Genomic DNA, 16,337 nt, shown 5'->3' with positions numbered 1-16,337 from the left:
TACAGCGCACAATAGTTCATAGGCATTTGGACTTACTGTCCATTTGGAATTTTCAGGGGGGGGTAGCCTGCCCACCTTTTGCTCACGGGGGTCCCAGGCCAAAATGGCTGAAGACCACTAGCCTATAGTGAAGTGTGAGGGGCTATGTGCTGTGAGAAAAGAGGTTTGTCAACAGAGAAGGGCTAATCATTTGAAGTGAACATGTGGGGACTGGAGATGACTTAGACTGAATATGCAGTTAGAATATCATGGTATTATGAGTTCTACCATCTGTACATAAACACTTTGTAGATTGCAGTATGCTTTAGGCTGCAGAGTTTCCGATTTGCATTGGCTGAGTTTTTCTTAAACCGGGGGGTTTGGATGACTAGGTCAAGAGAGGGGGAGGAAGCAAAACGCATTGAGCGGATGGCGATAGCAGGTCAAATCGTCTCTGGAGGCGAGGACAGAATGAACTGCCATTAGGTTTGGGTTTATGGCCAGATGGATATGTAGATACAAGGGACAAACTTCCTGAGAACATGAAGCCTTATTATTGAAGGACCAGTGGGCTCCGGTTAGGTTGCGTACGAGGTTAGGGGTGGTTAGGTTAGGTTACGGTCGAATTGGAGTTAGGCAATAAATGCATGGAATGGATATTCGAGGGCAGATCTTGACCAGTGTTTTATGGTTCCATCTGGATTCTCAGGAAAATAAGCATAATACATGCTAGGGAGGCCATCTGGTTTAAGATGGAAGTAGCATGAAGTGAGGCTCAGAAATGCTGAAGGGGAAGCTTGGGACACCAGCTTGTCTGGGGCGATAAAGAGGTTATTGTGCAATCAAAGGAATGGTCACTATTTTCTCTCCTCCCTCTAATTTAGGAAATCTTATCGAGGCCATGCACATCATGTAATGGGTTCAAATCTGTCACCACCCTCCACACCATTAGGCTCTGGGAGGACAAAGGTATATACACTTGGGGTGATTTGTATACCGAAGGCATATTCAGAGACTTCACTGAGTTACAAGAGGTAGAGGGCATTCACACTGGCCAATTCCTGTGGTACCAAAAGATTCGCAAGATAGCACGCACAAAATGGGACACCTGGCCAGAGGAGCCTAAGGCAACCCCCTTTTTGACACTACTATACAGCCTGAGTGAGGGGGGAAAGGCAATATCTCAAATCTACAGTCTTCTCGCTGACATCCCCAATCCCCGCAGTGATACACTAAAGACCCGCTGGGAGTCAGACATGGGACAAGAGCTGTCCGATGTGGAATGGAGTAGAGCGCTGTCCTCTCCGGAAGAGGTCATTAGAAACCAGAGATTTCGGCTCATCCAATTAAATGTACTTTATCGCACATACTTAACCCCGAGCAGGATTGCAAAGTTCAATAAAACCGCCCAGACACAGTGCACCTGGTGTGGGATAGAGGGAGCTGACCTAATCCACATGCTATGGAACTGCACCAAAGCACGTAGCCTCTGGTCAATGGTGAAAAGAACTTGTGAAGAGGCGGAAGTCACTAGGTATAAATGGACCCCAGCCGAATGCCTCCTAGGCTGTTACCCCAGATTGGCCAAGCTCAAAGATACGGTTAAGCTGATGGACTTGCTATGTATAACAGCCAAGAGGACCATCGCCATGGCATGGAAACGGCCGGCAGGGCCGAACCACAGAGCATGGCGCAAAGAATTTGAAAGATGGGCGACCGCCGAAACAAGAGCTTGGGAGGACAGCGTGGCTAGATCCACGGACGAGTCGAGTATGGCCCTGGCTGCATGGAAAGACACCATGTCCAGATTCTTTCATTCCTCCGATGATAAGCCCCCCTGAACAATCCTCCGGCCCTATCACATGACCTAAATTGTCGACCAAGACACTCAAAATCAGACCCCTCCAGCATTGACATTCTCAGAAGCCCTTATCCACGACCGTGGCCCCTCCGGCCACTCCCCCCAGCTAGCGCCCCATCGGTCATCACTTGCCCCCAGACCGGAGATAGTTAATGTTTGATGCTTTTTTTTATGTAAATGTTATTGTTTATTTGCAAAGACAGAACTTTAATGACCGAGTCGGTCAAACTGAATGTTGTTTGAAATTGTAAATGCCAATAAACAAATTTTAAAATAAATCATGTAGTGGGTTCAAATTTCAACTGTTGAATTGTTTGAGATAATAAACCAATTATATTTCAAAACATCACAACTGACTGTGTAATGAGACCTTGTGAAAAGGGATTGTGTTTAGATATTTGTATGCAATGGGGTTAGAGAATATAGGTGATGTTTAGTTTCTATAGGGGTTAGCAAATGGAAATGTGGGGATTATGTTGTAACTGTTATAAATTAATTATGTAAATTGTCTGATCTTGTATATAAAACCCCTAACTTTTTTGAAATCTACAAGGGGCCTCATTACGAGGTGGGTGGAATGGGTTTACCAGCACCGGTAATGGTGCCGGTAAATCCATTCCGCCCTATTACGAGGTTCCCTTGCGGGACCCGCTCTGAACGTCTGGTCAGACCAGACGTCCTTTGCGGGTCCCGCAAGTGGACCACGGAACTAATAAGGGGCTGGTTATTAACGGACCCGTTATTAGCTCCATCCCCATTCCCATTGAGCCCTGTGGGGGCGCAAATGGGAATGTTGATGGGTTTTTTGAATGAGGAATTACCTGGTCCTCCAAGGTTGGCATGACCCGGTAATTCCTCATTCAAGGAACCCGGACACGATTTTGGAGGCAGCCATGGCGCTAATAGCACCTTCGCTACCTCCAAACTCGTAATGAGGCCGAAGGAGTTTTACAAAGCTGACTAACTCTTTTCGCCGTTTCCATGTAATAAACTCAATTATCCGGCAACCTGCACTCTTCTGAGTTTTTTATCTTATCAGATTTTGGGTTTACCCTTTGTGTTTACCCTTCTACACATCTTATACACCTGGGAAAACTACCAAAAGCAACCTAAATACAGTCCATTATATTATCTTGGCTATTGAGAATGACATTTCATTTCCAATGGGAAAATTGTCTGTTGTATTTAGAGTTATTATGATCCCAGGACAATTCTGCTCCTCTTACCACGGAAAGAAAAAAAATAGGCCCTATTCCAAACTATCAATATGAACTATCACACACAAAGTACCAATAAAGCAGCAAGGTGGTTTATAACATATCCGGCAGCCACACAGGATACCTTGATGACCTGACAATATAAAATGATGGGTCTAAAAAGGTAACCCCTCTCCAGACCAGATGTTATGTGCATTCTCTCATCGGCCCTAAAACTGAAAGATGTCTTGTCGAACCCTCACGAGGGGAAATCGAGTACCACATCTATTAGTTGGTATAATCGGGGCTGTAGGTGAGCAAAGAGGAGCCTGCCTAGAGGGGGGGGGAGCAGAGTGACCCAACAATGCAGAAAACATGCTGATTCATAAGGAGTAGATGTAGATCCGAAAAGAAATTATGAGAAGGAGGCTTGGGAGGCTTTAGTTAAAGCAGCAGCCCAAAATAAATGCATCCTGTTTTGTCAGCATGTGTCAAAAATGTACAATATTCGGCACCCAGTATCCTGCCTTTGAAAACAACATATTGGGTGTACAATGGGCAAACTATACAAATCGCATCATGACACAGCATGTACTATGTCAGAAACAATAACATTGGACACTTCTGTTAGCATCAAAGCTATCAGGGCTCTGTTCCCCCATTAGCGAAGCTAAGGCACACAAGGCCATGAAGGAATGTCCATTGATTGTACAAACAATGTATGGAACTTTAGGTACCCTTCCTCACTGGTCTTCATTCAGTAATGCTGTGTGCAGTGGCAAAAGCTCCCACTTACCTAGAGTTCTGCATTTGTGGTAGAAAGTTTGAATAAGGGTGATTGGGCAGTAATTGAGCAGACTGCCCTATCTACATCATAGATACCACAGTTACACTACTTGGTGGAATATTCATGGGTCAGGGAAGACATTTTATTGGATGTGCAATACAGTGTTTTGGAGGTTGCAGGCATGAACCCCAGTGGCTTAACCTGCATCTTCTCCTGACTGCATATGTGGGAAGGACGAAGATCCAGTGCATCTGACCTTTAGGAACCTGAAGTCTGTGTTCAACTGTGTAAAAGGAGTCAGTCTGTGGCTGACTTTGGTTCCCGTGGTGTCTGTGATGTACCTGCTACTGGCTAAAACAGATTTCCTCCCTACGCTGTCCTGATAGCCCAGGCTCTCAAACCACTCCAACCTCTGGTTTGGAATATTTGTAGGAATGTGCTCTTTTAACGAACACAGGAACATCTAAGGTAGTGGCTGTATTTGCAGGAAATAAACCAATCCGATCAATCTTGATAGATTTCAAAAAATGAAACAATGACAACCTTTTTGATTACCTGGGTGTTTGATTCTGGGACATTTGAAAGTCGCAGACACAAATGTCAAAAAAGGCTATCCTTATGACTCTACTGAATGGAGGGATCTTAAGATTTGCTTACAATGCAGGTAGAAATATTCTTTGCCCAATGCTTCGACTGTCTAAAGACAAATCTATTTCCTTTGCTCGTTGTGACAGTGAGATATTTGGAAAATGCAAGGTGTAAAATATATTTAATGAAGAGCATTCATTTCTTCCATTCATGCTTGCTGTATAAAAATGACCCTGTGATGCTTACGGCACTGCGAAACAGGGACATATTTAGTTTCAGATAACTTAAAATTGAGCCCTCTACCGTGCTTGATCTTCCACCTGGAGAAACGGGGCCCCACATCTAAGACAATCATTTGCTAATTGTTGGCTCAAGAAGCTACTTCTCCGTTCTTTGGGGCACAGTATGACAAAAACTACTCAGAAACACTGTGGAAGTGGTGCTGGTTTGTATTCCAAAAGTGAAAGGGCAGAAATGAAAAGGTTGATCTGCAAAGGAACAATACAACCTGTGCAAACCTTTTCTGTTGATCGGCAGGTACATAGCTTACTATTCCCAGTGTTCCGAACAGGTGGTCTGAAATCTTAATCACAAGACTGCTTTAACTAGTTACCATTTGCAAGTCGTGTACTACTATGGTCTAAAAACCTAATGACCAAAGGGTATTAAGGTGTGGCCACTTGCCACTTGAAATGTGCATGCATCATCCACTTCCCACCCCATGTTTAGAGGGTTAGGGGAATATAGCATGTGCAGCTAGCAACTCAACTAGCAATTTAGCAGCAAATAGCTTCCCTGTGTGCCTAATTCCAAATGTAGCACCAATTGTATGTTGGAGTCTCTAGAATTATCTGTGTTCTACAATGAGGATACTAAAAAAGGTTTGTAAGAACTAAACAAACAAGAGTAGGCTTTTTGTATCCAGGAATTGAGACGACTAGCTAACCAGGGAATCTTTCTGTGGAAGTATGATATTTTGGCAATACTCGTTCCATAATTCAATTCATTGGTTTGTAATTGAATGTACATTGCACTCAGCTGTGTGTGTTTCTATTGCAATTTAACCTTTTTGAATCAATTCTGAAATAAATCTAATTTGAATTTGAAACCAGTGTGTGTAAAAAAAAACAGGCAGCGTGAGTAAAAACCTTCTGTTCCCCAATATTGCTGCAAGCACAGTAGCAAACGAATGCAGGCCAAACAATGAAAATAAAAGTGACTAAACAGAAATGAATGCCGCCAATTCTAATCAAACATGCTCATTGATCAGAGTGTCGCACACAATCCCTAAATCACAGCAATCAGGATGCCCAAGCATTGACCCTGGGTAAAGCATCAGTTTAATGAGTCCAGGGATGCAGGGCTCCCCTCGATGACCTGAACATGGGGACAGATGCCCGACTTTATTAGGTCTCCATGCTGCATTTTAAACCATTACGGGTCAAGCAGTTTGGGCCGCCTGGAGCTGGTCAGGTTTTGAGGGTTTGCTTTTTTAATCTTGGGCTCTGCTCAACGAACATCTCCTTCTTCCCTCACACTCTGTTCCCCTGTTTTTGGACATGCATGGTTGCTCCTTGGTATTAATCCTTTATAACCTCTAGGTGTCTCGCAGGCATCATTCACTGTCTCTTTTGGATCTTTGAACCTATCTATCAAACATCTCTTAACCATACCAACACTACACTCAAACAAGACAGAGATCAGGATTAAAAGGGCCTTAATCTGAAACTTTACTTGACTGCATTTAGCAACTGGGTGAGGCACAAATGCCTGAAATGGAATGCATCAAACCTGAGATGGTGGTCTTTAGTAACAGGGATGCATTCTAACAAGATATCTTTTTGCTCTGTCATGGATCCCAGAGCAATTGATTTTTGTATCACTAAATGTCTTGCATGCCTGCTAGAAACCAGCTGTCCCTTGTTCAGAAGATCAATAAATTGGCAAGTGTATGTCTTTTCTATTTGAAAATGTTGCCTAACATTTTTTAATTCCTGGTCTTTTCTGATTTTTCTCCATGAAGGAATATTCAACTGGTCTCTGTTTCAGGATGATTCAAATCTTATTCAAATTTAAATGGGTTATAAAATGTGAACATCATCTTGTTACAGACACAAAGATAATACTGGGGGTTGTACAAATAAAGCTCAGACTGTATTTATTGTAGTTGTTTATTGAGGAGGATACAATTGTTTTGGCTAGAACCATGTACAAAAAGCACCTAAAAGTGGGGCAACATTGAGGCACTTTCCTTAAGAAATAAGGGAGAGAGCGATGGTAGCTGGCTGGTGGGTGAGGTGGTTTATGATAGAGAGACAACCGGGAGAGAGACAAACATCAAATACAGAACAAGTTCAATACTGGTTATAATGTACAGCTGAGTACCTTCCCGAGCATAAAGAGTAGAGAAGGAGACCAAGAAGAGGGCTTGTATTGTAGTCAAGGTGGTTGAATACCAAGGTACAACATATGGTTTTAGTGGAGTTATAGCTAACGACCAGGCAGATTTCTCTTGCTGTTAAGCAGGATAATCAAGGCCAAAGTTGAGCTTGCAGTAATTAACTGGTCACTATCAAAAAGGATCTAAACGTTGTGAGTATCTGGGAGGCAATGAGAGTAAATCTGGTGAAAAGGAGATGGGATACAGAAGGAGGAGGGATGTTAGAGGCAGGAAGATAGATTAATTTGGGCTTGGAGGAGTTCAGCAAGCATAAAACAGTGAAGAGCCATCCACTGGCAGTTCGCTTATAGACAATCATATATGAGGGAAGTGACATAGGACTGAAAGCAGGGATAAATGCGAAGCTTTGGGTATTGTCAGTGGAAGAGGAATAAGAAGCTATAAATGGGTTGAATTGTAGGGTGACAAAGATTAACCCTTTTGGGATGCCAACATAGAGAGATGTTGGATTAGACCTATCAGATTTCTAAGACATAGAGGCGGACTGATAGGAGACGTAAGAGGAAATGAGGTTAGATAGGATGAGGTGAGAGGTGCAAGCTCCTTGACAGTCTGGGGGCATATGAGTTGACCAGTGCACTGGAGGGACTGGCTAAGTATCAGAGGCTAGAATAAGAGAAGTAGGGGGAAGAACCTGAGGAGGAGGTGACAGAGATAGGGTGATGGGGAAGAAGTAAGCAGCGTGTAGGTATAGGAGAGTGATGAGGGTGTCACAGATTTGTTAAAAGTTATAAGAGAAGTATTGGGCAAAGTCATTAGCAGAAAGGGAAGAAGAGGTTGCCAAGGGGCGCACAGGAGACCGCATAACTTGCCGTTTGGAGGAGAGTTTGTGTGGGTGAGAAATTAGGGAGGTGATTACATTGTTGAAGTTTTATGGTTTAGCAGAGTTCAGGGCAGTGTTGAAGATCAGAAGGACGTTCCTGTAGCAGAGGAGAAGAGAGGAGGTTCCATTTGTATGTCAGATGTGAAGGTGATATTGCATTTCGGTTATAAGGATGTGGAACTGAAGGGTCATCCAGTGATGGGAACTCAGGGCAAAAGGGGTAGAAGTACGAGAGGGAAAGTCGAGGTCAAAGGGTTGGCAGAGTGCAATATTACAATTTGAGAACGCGTGTTTTATAAAGGAAGCCCAGGGAACGGAGGAGCTAGAGAGAGAAGACATTACCTGTCTTTGGCTACCTAAGGAGCTACTGAGTCAGGTTTGAATGTGCGTTTATAGATGGCTGGAAAGTAAGGGAGAAAGTGAGGTGGACAGCAATGGTAAAGTGAAAGACTGAGTGGTTAGAAGAGGAGGGGCCAATAGTGCTGTTAAGGTTATGTTGTTATGGTGTTTTAGAAATTGCTAAGAACCCACAGGTATTAGAGCGGGATGCAATATTAACAGTTAGCTTCAAATCTAAATTGTTGTAGCTGATCTATAATCATAGAAGTGAAAATAAGTGAGTTTTCAAGAGATTTATTTTAATTGTAAAAGATTAGATTTGGCCCTGATCTTACCAGGAAGTTAATTTCAAGTTTTAGAGCCCAAAAGGTCAAATTCTCTCTATCTCCTGCAGAAGTCAACTTAAATCTGGGGATGGCGAGAAACAAGGAGTTTGAACAGCAAAGGAAGGGGTTGGGTGTGTTTTTTTGTTCAATCTTTGTAAGAAATATGGATTGGTTGTCCATAAATACACATGTGGGCCACAGTGGCCACTCTGAATATATTCCTAGTCTGCAAAAGGCAGCCATTGAAGATCACATAGCATAGCGGTTATATGAACTCTAAACAGGGTATTAGTAACAACTCGGGCCATATTATTTTGGAGCACCTGAAGTTGGTTGTTATGTGCTTTGCGAAGAGGCATAAAAAAAGAGTTACAGTAATGGCTCAAAAAAAGGCTGGATCTTTAAAAAAAAAAGTGCAAATAACAGCAGATGTTACTGACGATGTCCTTAATATAGGCTGACATTTCCAGAAATCGAAGAAAAATAGCAGCTAAAGTTTTTATTGTTTACTTTTGTGAGCATTGGAAGAGAGCAGAACGCTGCTAAGTAGTGAAAATATTTTTATTAGTGTTCAAATTGTACAAATTGGAGTGCACGCAGGTTTGAATTTCTATAAAAAAAGAACTCAAGATGATCGTGGTCAGTTGCATGCTGTCAGCATAACAAACAATGGAAACCAGCATCGAAGGTAGCTATGGGATGAAGTAATAGTTTCATTTAAAGGTTACAATAGAGCCTTGAGGAACACCTTAGTTAATCGTTCCGAAATCAGATTATATACCATCTAGACATAGACAATAAGAACAGATAGAAAACAAGTAATACATTCTAAGGCAGTGCCAGACACCCTTGCCATGCCACAGTGTGCAACTGATGCATAAGAAGATGGTGGGCAACAGTGTTGACCATAGAGAGATCCAACATAAATAAAGGAGAGGAATCGCGATTATCTCAATTCCATAGCAACTGTTCCCTAATATCCAGGAGTTTGATTACTGTGCCACAAACAGATTAAAAATGAGACTGCCATTCACTCAAGAGCACTTGAGAGTTCACAAATTCTTGCAGTTGTGCAGTAGCCACTTTTTTGAGGACTGTAGCGACAAATGGAATTTTGGCAAAAAGCCTATAGTTATGCGTACAATATTGGTTTCTTCCGACAAGGAGTGATCGAGGACCTTTTTAGGGCAGTGGCATATTCGGAGATGCTAAGTAGTCACTAAGCAGAGAGTTTAAGAAAGGGAGATGAACATTGCTGCAGTCCTGGATGATATGTAATGGACATTGAGTTTCCTGGACAGGAAGTAGTGGAGAGACACAACACAGGGGCAAGGTCGGTGAAAAGGCCATCATCAAGGAGGAGTGCCTGACACGAGTGCCACACCAAATGAAAATGATCTTGCTGCAGTGTTTGACAGGCACATTCATCCGTTCAGTAATTATTTTGCCTGCATTTGACCAATAATTTACCGTAGAATGTTGACTCTTATTTTCTATTGATAGATTGTTAAAATGTTCCACTTGCCACTGATAGGATCAGAGCAAACTATGAACGATAATGTGATTCAAAGAAACACTTAAATATTTATTTTATTTCAAGACACAATATGTTATGTCGATCTATGAATCACACCATGCATCCATCACCCTCAATGAAACGGTGGTATTTGCAGCCTTACACAATTATGTTGGTACTGTATGAAGCAGGCATGGGGGGTGTCAGTGGGCTGGGAGAGGCCCGCCATGATGTGTCAGTGACGTGCAAGAAAATATTTGGGCCCTACCAGTTATTTTCTTACAAATGATGCACCGCTAACCATACACTATTGCTCAATGGGAATGTTGTATTCTCTGGTGAATTCTCCCATTTAACTGTGCAGCTAGTTCTCTCGTCTGGTTGGCTTTCTTGAAAGTGTTTGGATTACTTTTCCTGTCAAGGTTCAAATTAAACAATGCACCAATCTTTTCTCTTCTTGCAATGCCAGTGTATAATTTGTCAATGTTACATCGACGTATGCTTTGAACAATGTACAACAGCCAGAATTGAAAATTACAGCAGTCATCAAAGACACATGTATATCAACTAACATCCGTAATACTTTGCTTGATAAAACAATGCTCACATTTTTTTTACAATGGAGGAGTTAATTAAAATAATTGAATTCCACATGTAATCCACTACAAACATGAGTGAAAAGAAAGTCGGGCTGTACTTTAATAGTCTAAACACGTGTGCACCACCCGTTTGCAGTGCAGCTAACCTCCACCCAAGCTTTGCCAACCATTTTAAGTGCAATATTAAAATATGCCCCACTGTGGATGCAATATGGAACGGGGAAGAAACTTACCCTCAGCTTGCACTTGCACGACGTACCCCAGTTTGAGAGCCATGGTCTGGGAATCAATGGTGCTCAGCTGTTTTGCAGCCGTACTTCCTGGCAAAGGTGTGCCATTTTTCAAAGCATAGTACTTCAGCTCCGCCAAGTTCTTAGGCCCCTGAACACGCTGGATGCTTACCATCTATCATGGACAAAAAGATTAGCACTGGTGTTAGTAACGGATCAGAATGCGAGCCAACGGTGGAGGCGGGAAGATGGCAACATGAAAAAGGGACAGTTACGGACATGCGCATAGGGGACATGTGTACAGCACTTTACATGTGATGACAGGGTTGAGGATCGAGGGGTGGCCGTTGCGCTTAATGTACGTTATTTATGCTTTGCAAAAATGGGGCGAGAGTTGGGGGTTCGAATGGAGGGAAGAAGCCCTATATATACTGTGTGATTTCCCGCGCAATAAGCTCATCGTTAAGAGCGAATTTAAAGACTTGAAAGGTGGTCTTTATTTTTGGGAGTAGGGAGTTCCAGTGGAAAGATGGAGGAGGGGAAAAGGAGCAACAGTGAGAGACTGCTCAGGGGGAATGTGGGGATGTTAGTTTGGCCAGGGCTTCGCTCAGAAGTGTGAGGAAGGGAGTAAAGGGAGACAGAATGTGCCAGGTTGTGGGGAGACAGATGTTTGCTGCACATTCAATTTCAATCATATAGTTGGCATACTGCTTAAAATCAACATTTCATCATGCTATCAAATATGGACATAACGGGCAAGTTCAGTTTAACCTGTTGGTGCCTTTCGGAACATGGGGGGTCATTCTGAGTTGGGCGGTAAGTGTTTACGGGCACCGGTAAGGATGCCGGTGCCGGTAAATCCTTACCGCCCTATTCCGAGGTCCCTTAGCTGGTCCCAGCAGGAACGGGTGGTCTGACCACACGTTCTCTGCGGTTCCCGTTAAGGGACCTTGGAGCTAATAACGGTACCGCAATTTGCGGTACCGTTATTAGCAACTTCCCCATTCCCATTGAGCCCTATGGGGGCTCAAATGGTAATGGGGAATGGTTTACTGAATGGGGACTTACCGGGTCCTCCAGGGTCGGAATGACCTAGTAAGTCCCCATTCAGCCAGACCGGACCCCAATTTGGAGGCAGCCATGGTGCTAATAGCACCATGGCTACCTCCAAACTCGGAATGACCCCCATGGTCTTTTTGCCCTTCAGTCACAACTGTATTCCCCCACTTCAGTACCCCATGAACCGCCAGGCCATGTTTTATTTCCCCACCAACAGTGTGGCCCATAGGGCAAGTTTAATGGCACTCACATTGGGCCTCATTACGAGGCGGGCGCAAAGGGATACCGGGCATCGGTAAGGACACCGGTGCCGGTAATCCCTTTGCGCCCTATTCCGAGTTCCCTTAGTGGGTCCCTTCCTTAACGCCTGGTTTTACCAGGCGTTATGGACGGGACCCGTGCGTTATGGACGGGACCCGTTAAGGGAAATCGGGGCCAATTACGGTACCGCAATTTGTGGTACCGTTATTGGCGCATTCCCCTTTCCCATTGAGCCCTATGGGGGCTCAAATGGGAATGGGGAATGGCTTTTACAATGGGGATTTACCGATCTCGCCAAGGTCGGACTGGACCGGTAAGTCCCCATTGAACAGGACCGGACACGGTCCCGTTATTGGTGGTAGTCATGGCGCTAATAGTGCCATGACTACCACCAACCTTGGAATGAGGGCCATTGTTTACTACAAATCAATATTTCAGTGAAAAACATCTAACGGGTGGCAATTCAAACATCCAAGGATGCACAGCTCATGAAGGGTCGATGTTACCACAGCACTATTATGTTTTTGGCTAGTCTGCTTAAATGTACTTGCTCTTGACCGTGCGGAGACACACACTTGCATCACATCCTGTTGAAACATTGTGATGATGACATTAACCTTACATACAAAATGCAGCCTATGCAGGCAGGAAATGAAATCAAACGAAATCTTGAAATATTAACAGCTAGAAACAAATTACTTTAAAGTGCTGCAACATAGTCATTCAATTCAACCATAGTCTTAAATTGATGATGTACGTGTACTGCTGCAGTGCAACTACGTCACATGTACCCTTTATTACAAGCAAGCTATTACCTAAGGTATTGCCACAGTTTGACACTATCCTGGTATAGAATGCAAAGTCTATTGAGCTGTTTTCTTTATTATGTATCAAACGACAATCTTGCAGAGGGAAGGGTCATAACGATTATTAGCACCTGGGGCAAGGGGAGCAGCCAATCAGGTTCTGTGGATCGCGGGCTCAAACCACGGGTCTCAGCCTGAATTCCACAGACCCAGCATGCTGCCTCCCCCACTCGGACCGCCATCTTCCCCCGACCTTCCTTTTTTTAATATTCCCAACACCCCTCCCCGGCACAATTTACCTGATTGTGGCGGGGGCGAGACCCGCCGCCGCTGCTGGTTTTCTTTGTCTCCCTTTGACGGCTGCAACGGAAATGTCCCAAAGGTTTTTGTGTTATCCTTGGACTCCCTTCTCCTAGTATTTGAAAAGTCATTTTTTGTGTCTTTCAACTTGCTGTATGTGTTGTCACTCTATCTCGGTACCAGCAAATTCCCAAACCCTTCTCTGATGGTCAATGGACTTATCTTTGCCATTCCACCAAGGAGGTTCTCCTTAGGTTCTCAAATCCCTTGTATTGGGGTCCCAGATCATTATCTGGTGGTCCGTGGAATTATGGTTGCCACTGCAATGAGGAAGTTCTCCTCGGATGCCCAGTTCCTTTTTGTTGGGTTCCCAGACCCTTAAGTGAGCTTATTCTATTTACTGTTCATGTATTTATTGTTTGCTTGTTAGGCGCTTATGCAATAAGGAAATACTGTTTCAAAGCACACGCAGTGAGGGAGCAAGGGTGGAAAATACATTACAAAACAATATTTAGGAGCAGAGGGGGAAAGAGGGAGAAGGACAAACCTACTATGCCTTGTGAGTATTCAGAACGTGCAAGAGCAGAAAGGAAGAGGGAAGGGGGGTAAGTGCTGGGGAGTCCAAGCTCATGGGTGAGCCATAGACGAAGTGCTAGGAATGTTGATTGCTACACGGCCTGGGCCACGGGAGGTGTACGTGTGAGCCTCCAGAGCAGAGGGTGTGCAGATGCGAAGTGCTGTGGATAGACAGGAGCAGGGAAGAATTGGTGTGGGAGGTCATGGCCCTTAGAATGCATAAGGTCCAAGGACACTGATTCAGCAACTGTGGGATTAGCAGAGGAGAGAAGGAGGGAAGGAGGACGAAAAGAGGAGTCTTAAGGAGCTTCCGGAATTTGAGAAGATCTTGCTCAAGGCGCAGGGGGAGGGGGAGGGTATTCCATAGGAGGGCGCCCACAGAGGAAAGTGAGCAACCCCCTGCCCTCTGTTTAGCAAAATGCTTTACACACAAAGAGTTGGTGCCAGAGGCTTGCTTTACTGTTGTTAGGGTCCCAGACCCTTCGTTGGTGGTCAGTGAGCTTATTGCTGCCACCTTGAAAAGGAAGTTCTCCTCAAATGCATGGTTCACACTTCCAGTATCCAGTAGCTACCTTATTACTACTGGGATGAGGGAGATACTCCTTGATGCACTCTATACAGTTCTGTTCCCCTGTAGTCCTACAGCTGTCACTGGGGTGAGGGACATTACCCTGTATCCCTCTCTCCACCTCCCCGTATCCCTAAAGGGTCTCCCGTGCCTCCATTTACCCTCTCGTGGGATACGACACATCACCGGTCCTTCCTGGGACAGGGTTCCTTGTCTGCATCTTCCTCTGCTCTTCTCTTCTGCTTTGACTGTCATGGCACACCTTTGCAGTCCTCCGCTCCTTACAGTCTTAGCTCCGTTCTGGGACCCGAAGGCCCACATTGTAGTGTTCACGCCATCGCTTCTTCCCTTCGGCCTCGCAGTTGGCTCTGCTCTGCTCAGACCTGCAAGGGACTCTGCAGCCTGCTGCCGTCATCCCCTGCACAGCCTTCCATCCAGTCCTCACTCGGAGTTCATAACTCCCGGGCCAGCGGCCATCCGGCTTCCATGTGATCTGACTCTCTTCAGTACTTCTTCTCTTTCCTTTTTTATTTCCAGGTCTCAGCCCCAGCGCAGCATCAACACCCGCAGATATTTTCTCTTTGGCATTCCTTATGCCTCTGGTGAGCCACTTTGTGGCAGTACTTAAGAGTTTTGGTTACTCTTCATGGTTCCTGTGTTCTTCCTCATCTCAGTATGTTCTGTTCTCGCAATGTCCTGTGTTTTACAAAAATACATGGGCTTACTCTCAATGAAATGGCTCGGTATGGAAGGAGTACTAGGGAATGTTAGGGAGTGGCGTGGTTCAATGGGCTGCACCCTAGGAGGACGTCCTTGTCCCCTGAGGGGGAATCAGGGACGTCATTTAGGGGTCACCAGAGGTTGCAACTGCAACCTCTGTGGTCTCCCTTCCGACCTCTAAAAAAAGTTTAAAAAATATATATATTTTTTTTTTGTCATGCAAGCTCCTGGGCTGTGGCCAGCACCATGTGGCTCTTTACTTCTGGAGTGGCTGGCTTGCTTGTTCAGGCCCCTTAAAAAAAGAAGAAAAATAAGAACAGGAGTGCCACAAGTCTAACACTTTCAGCACTGACCCTAAATAAGAAAGAATGTCTTTCTAGGTTAATTTAAAGGTTTATTTCAGGCACACTTCAGGGGTTGAATCACTGATTTAGTCTGTTCTTAAATGCCTCAACTCAGCCTTTCATCCTTCTGAGGTCGATATATGAGTACCAACACAGGTTGGGGAATATTGGGTGTATATTTTTTCCATATAAAGCACTTAAATGTAAGTGCTATATAATAACACATCATTATCATTTGGTCATGGACGTCTGTTTGCATTCACATTAATTTGGTAATATGGGCCTATACACACTGCTCTTAATGATACATATGGCGATCCATTCTTGTATGAAATGTACATCACATTATAGTGATATTGTAACCATATTTTTCGTAGTGTAAAATGCGATGTGATGCCACTTCCTGTTTTGTCAACAGGTGAAAGGTTGTGTTCCATCGCTTCCCGCGATATCATTTCGGGGTGCGGTCAAATGACATTACTTCCTGTGATGTCATCAGGAGTCAAGGGTCGTGTGATGTCACTTCCGCTACCCCAGGCATTTTGGTGAAATGACGTCACTCAGGGGAATCCCTCCCCTTGAGATCTTCCTGCATTAAACCACCCCTTGGGAGATTGCTGGGTGGTGGCCTCACCTCCCTAGCATCATTGAAAAGGGATCCCCATTGGGGAGAACTGATGACACCTTGCGAGCTGCCACATTAGGGAGATCCTAATAATGGCCCGGCACTTGCCTGCTAAAAACATCCTTCTGCTCACACTTGTAGGATGCATATCAAGCCAGAACAGACACTTGCACATTGGATGGGAGTGTCCTTGCTGCACATCTTCCATCTTCAAGAAACAAACCGAATTCTGCGTATCCCAGCCGCTGTAGGGTATACAGAGTATCAGGTACCCTGCCCAGGTCTTCTGGAGTCGTAAACATGACAGACCTTTCTCCCAGACCTCCTCCCCTGTGGAACCAGCATGCACAGATATCGGAGGGCCCGGACCTCA

The 16,337-nt window shown here is 44.5% G+C and overlaps 1 protein-coding gene across 3 annotated transcripts in view; it reads right to left on the bottom strand.

Annotated features, from left to right (window-relative positions):
- Positions 1-16,337, bottom strand: part of KIAA1549L (KIAA1549 like) — a 739,655-nt gene that overhangs the window by 246,778 nt on the left and 476,540 nt on the right. For all 3 annotated transcript variants that reach the window (XM_069623580.1, XM_069623581.1, XM_069623582.1), the window contains one exon: positions 10,709-10,880. In XM_069623580.1, coding sequence (XP_069479681.1) covers positions 10,709-10,880 — 172 coding nt within the window. The remainder of the gene's footprint in view (positions 1-10,708; positions 10,881-16,337) is intronic.

The sequence above is a fragment of the Ambystoma mexicanum genome, chromosome 11, assembly GCF_040938575.1.
Source record: "Ambystoma mexicanum isolate Mex_15411 chromosome 11, UKY_AmexF1_1, whole genome shotgun sequence".
NCBI classification, from domain to species: Eukaryota; Metazoa; Chordata; class Amphibia; order Caudata; family Ambystomatidae; genus Ambystoma; species Ambystoma mexicanum.
This window is presented reverse-complemented; position numbering and strand designations above follow the sequence as displayed.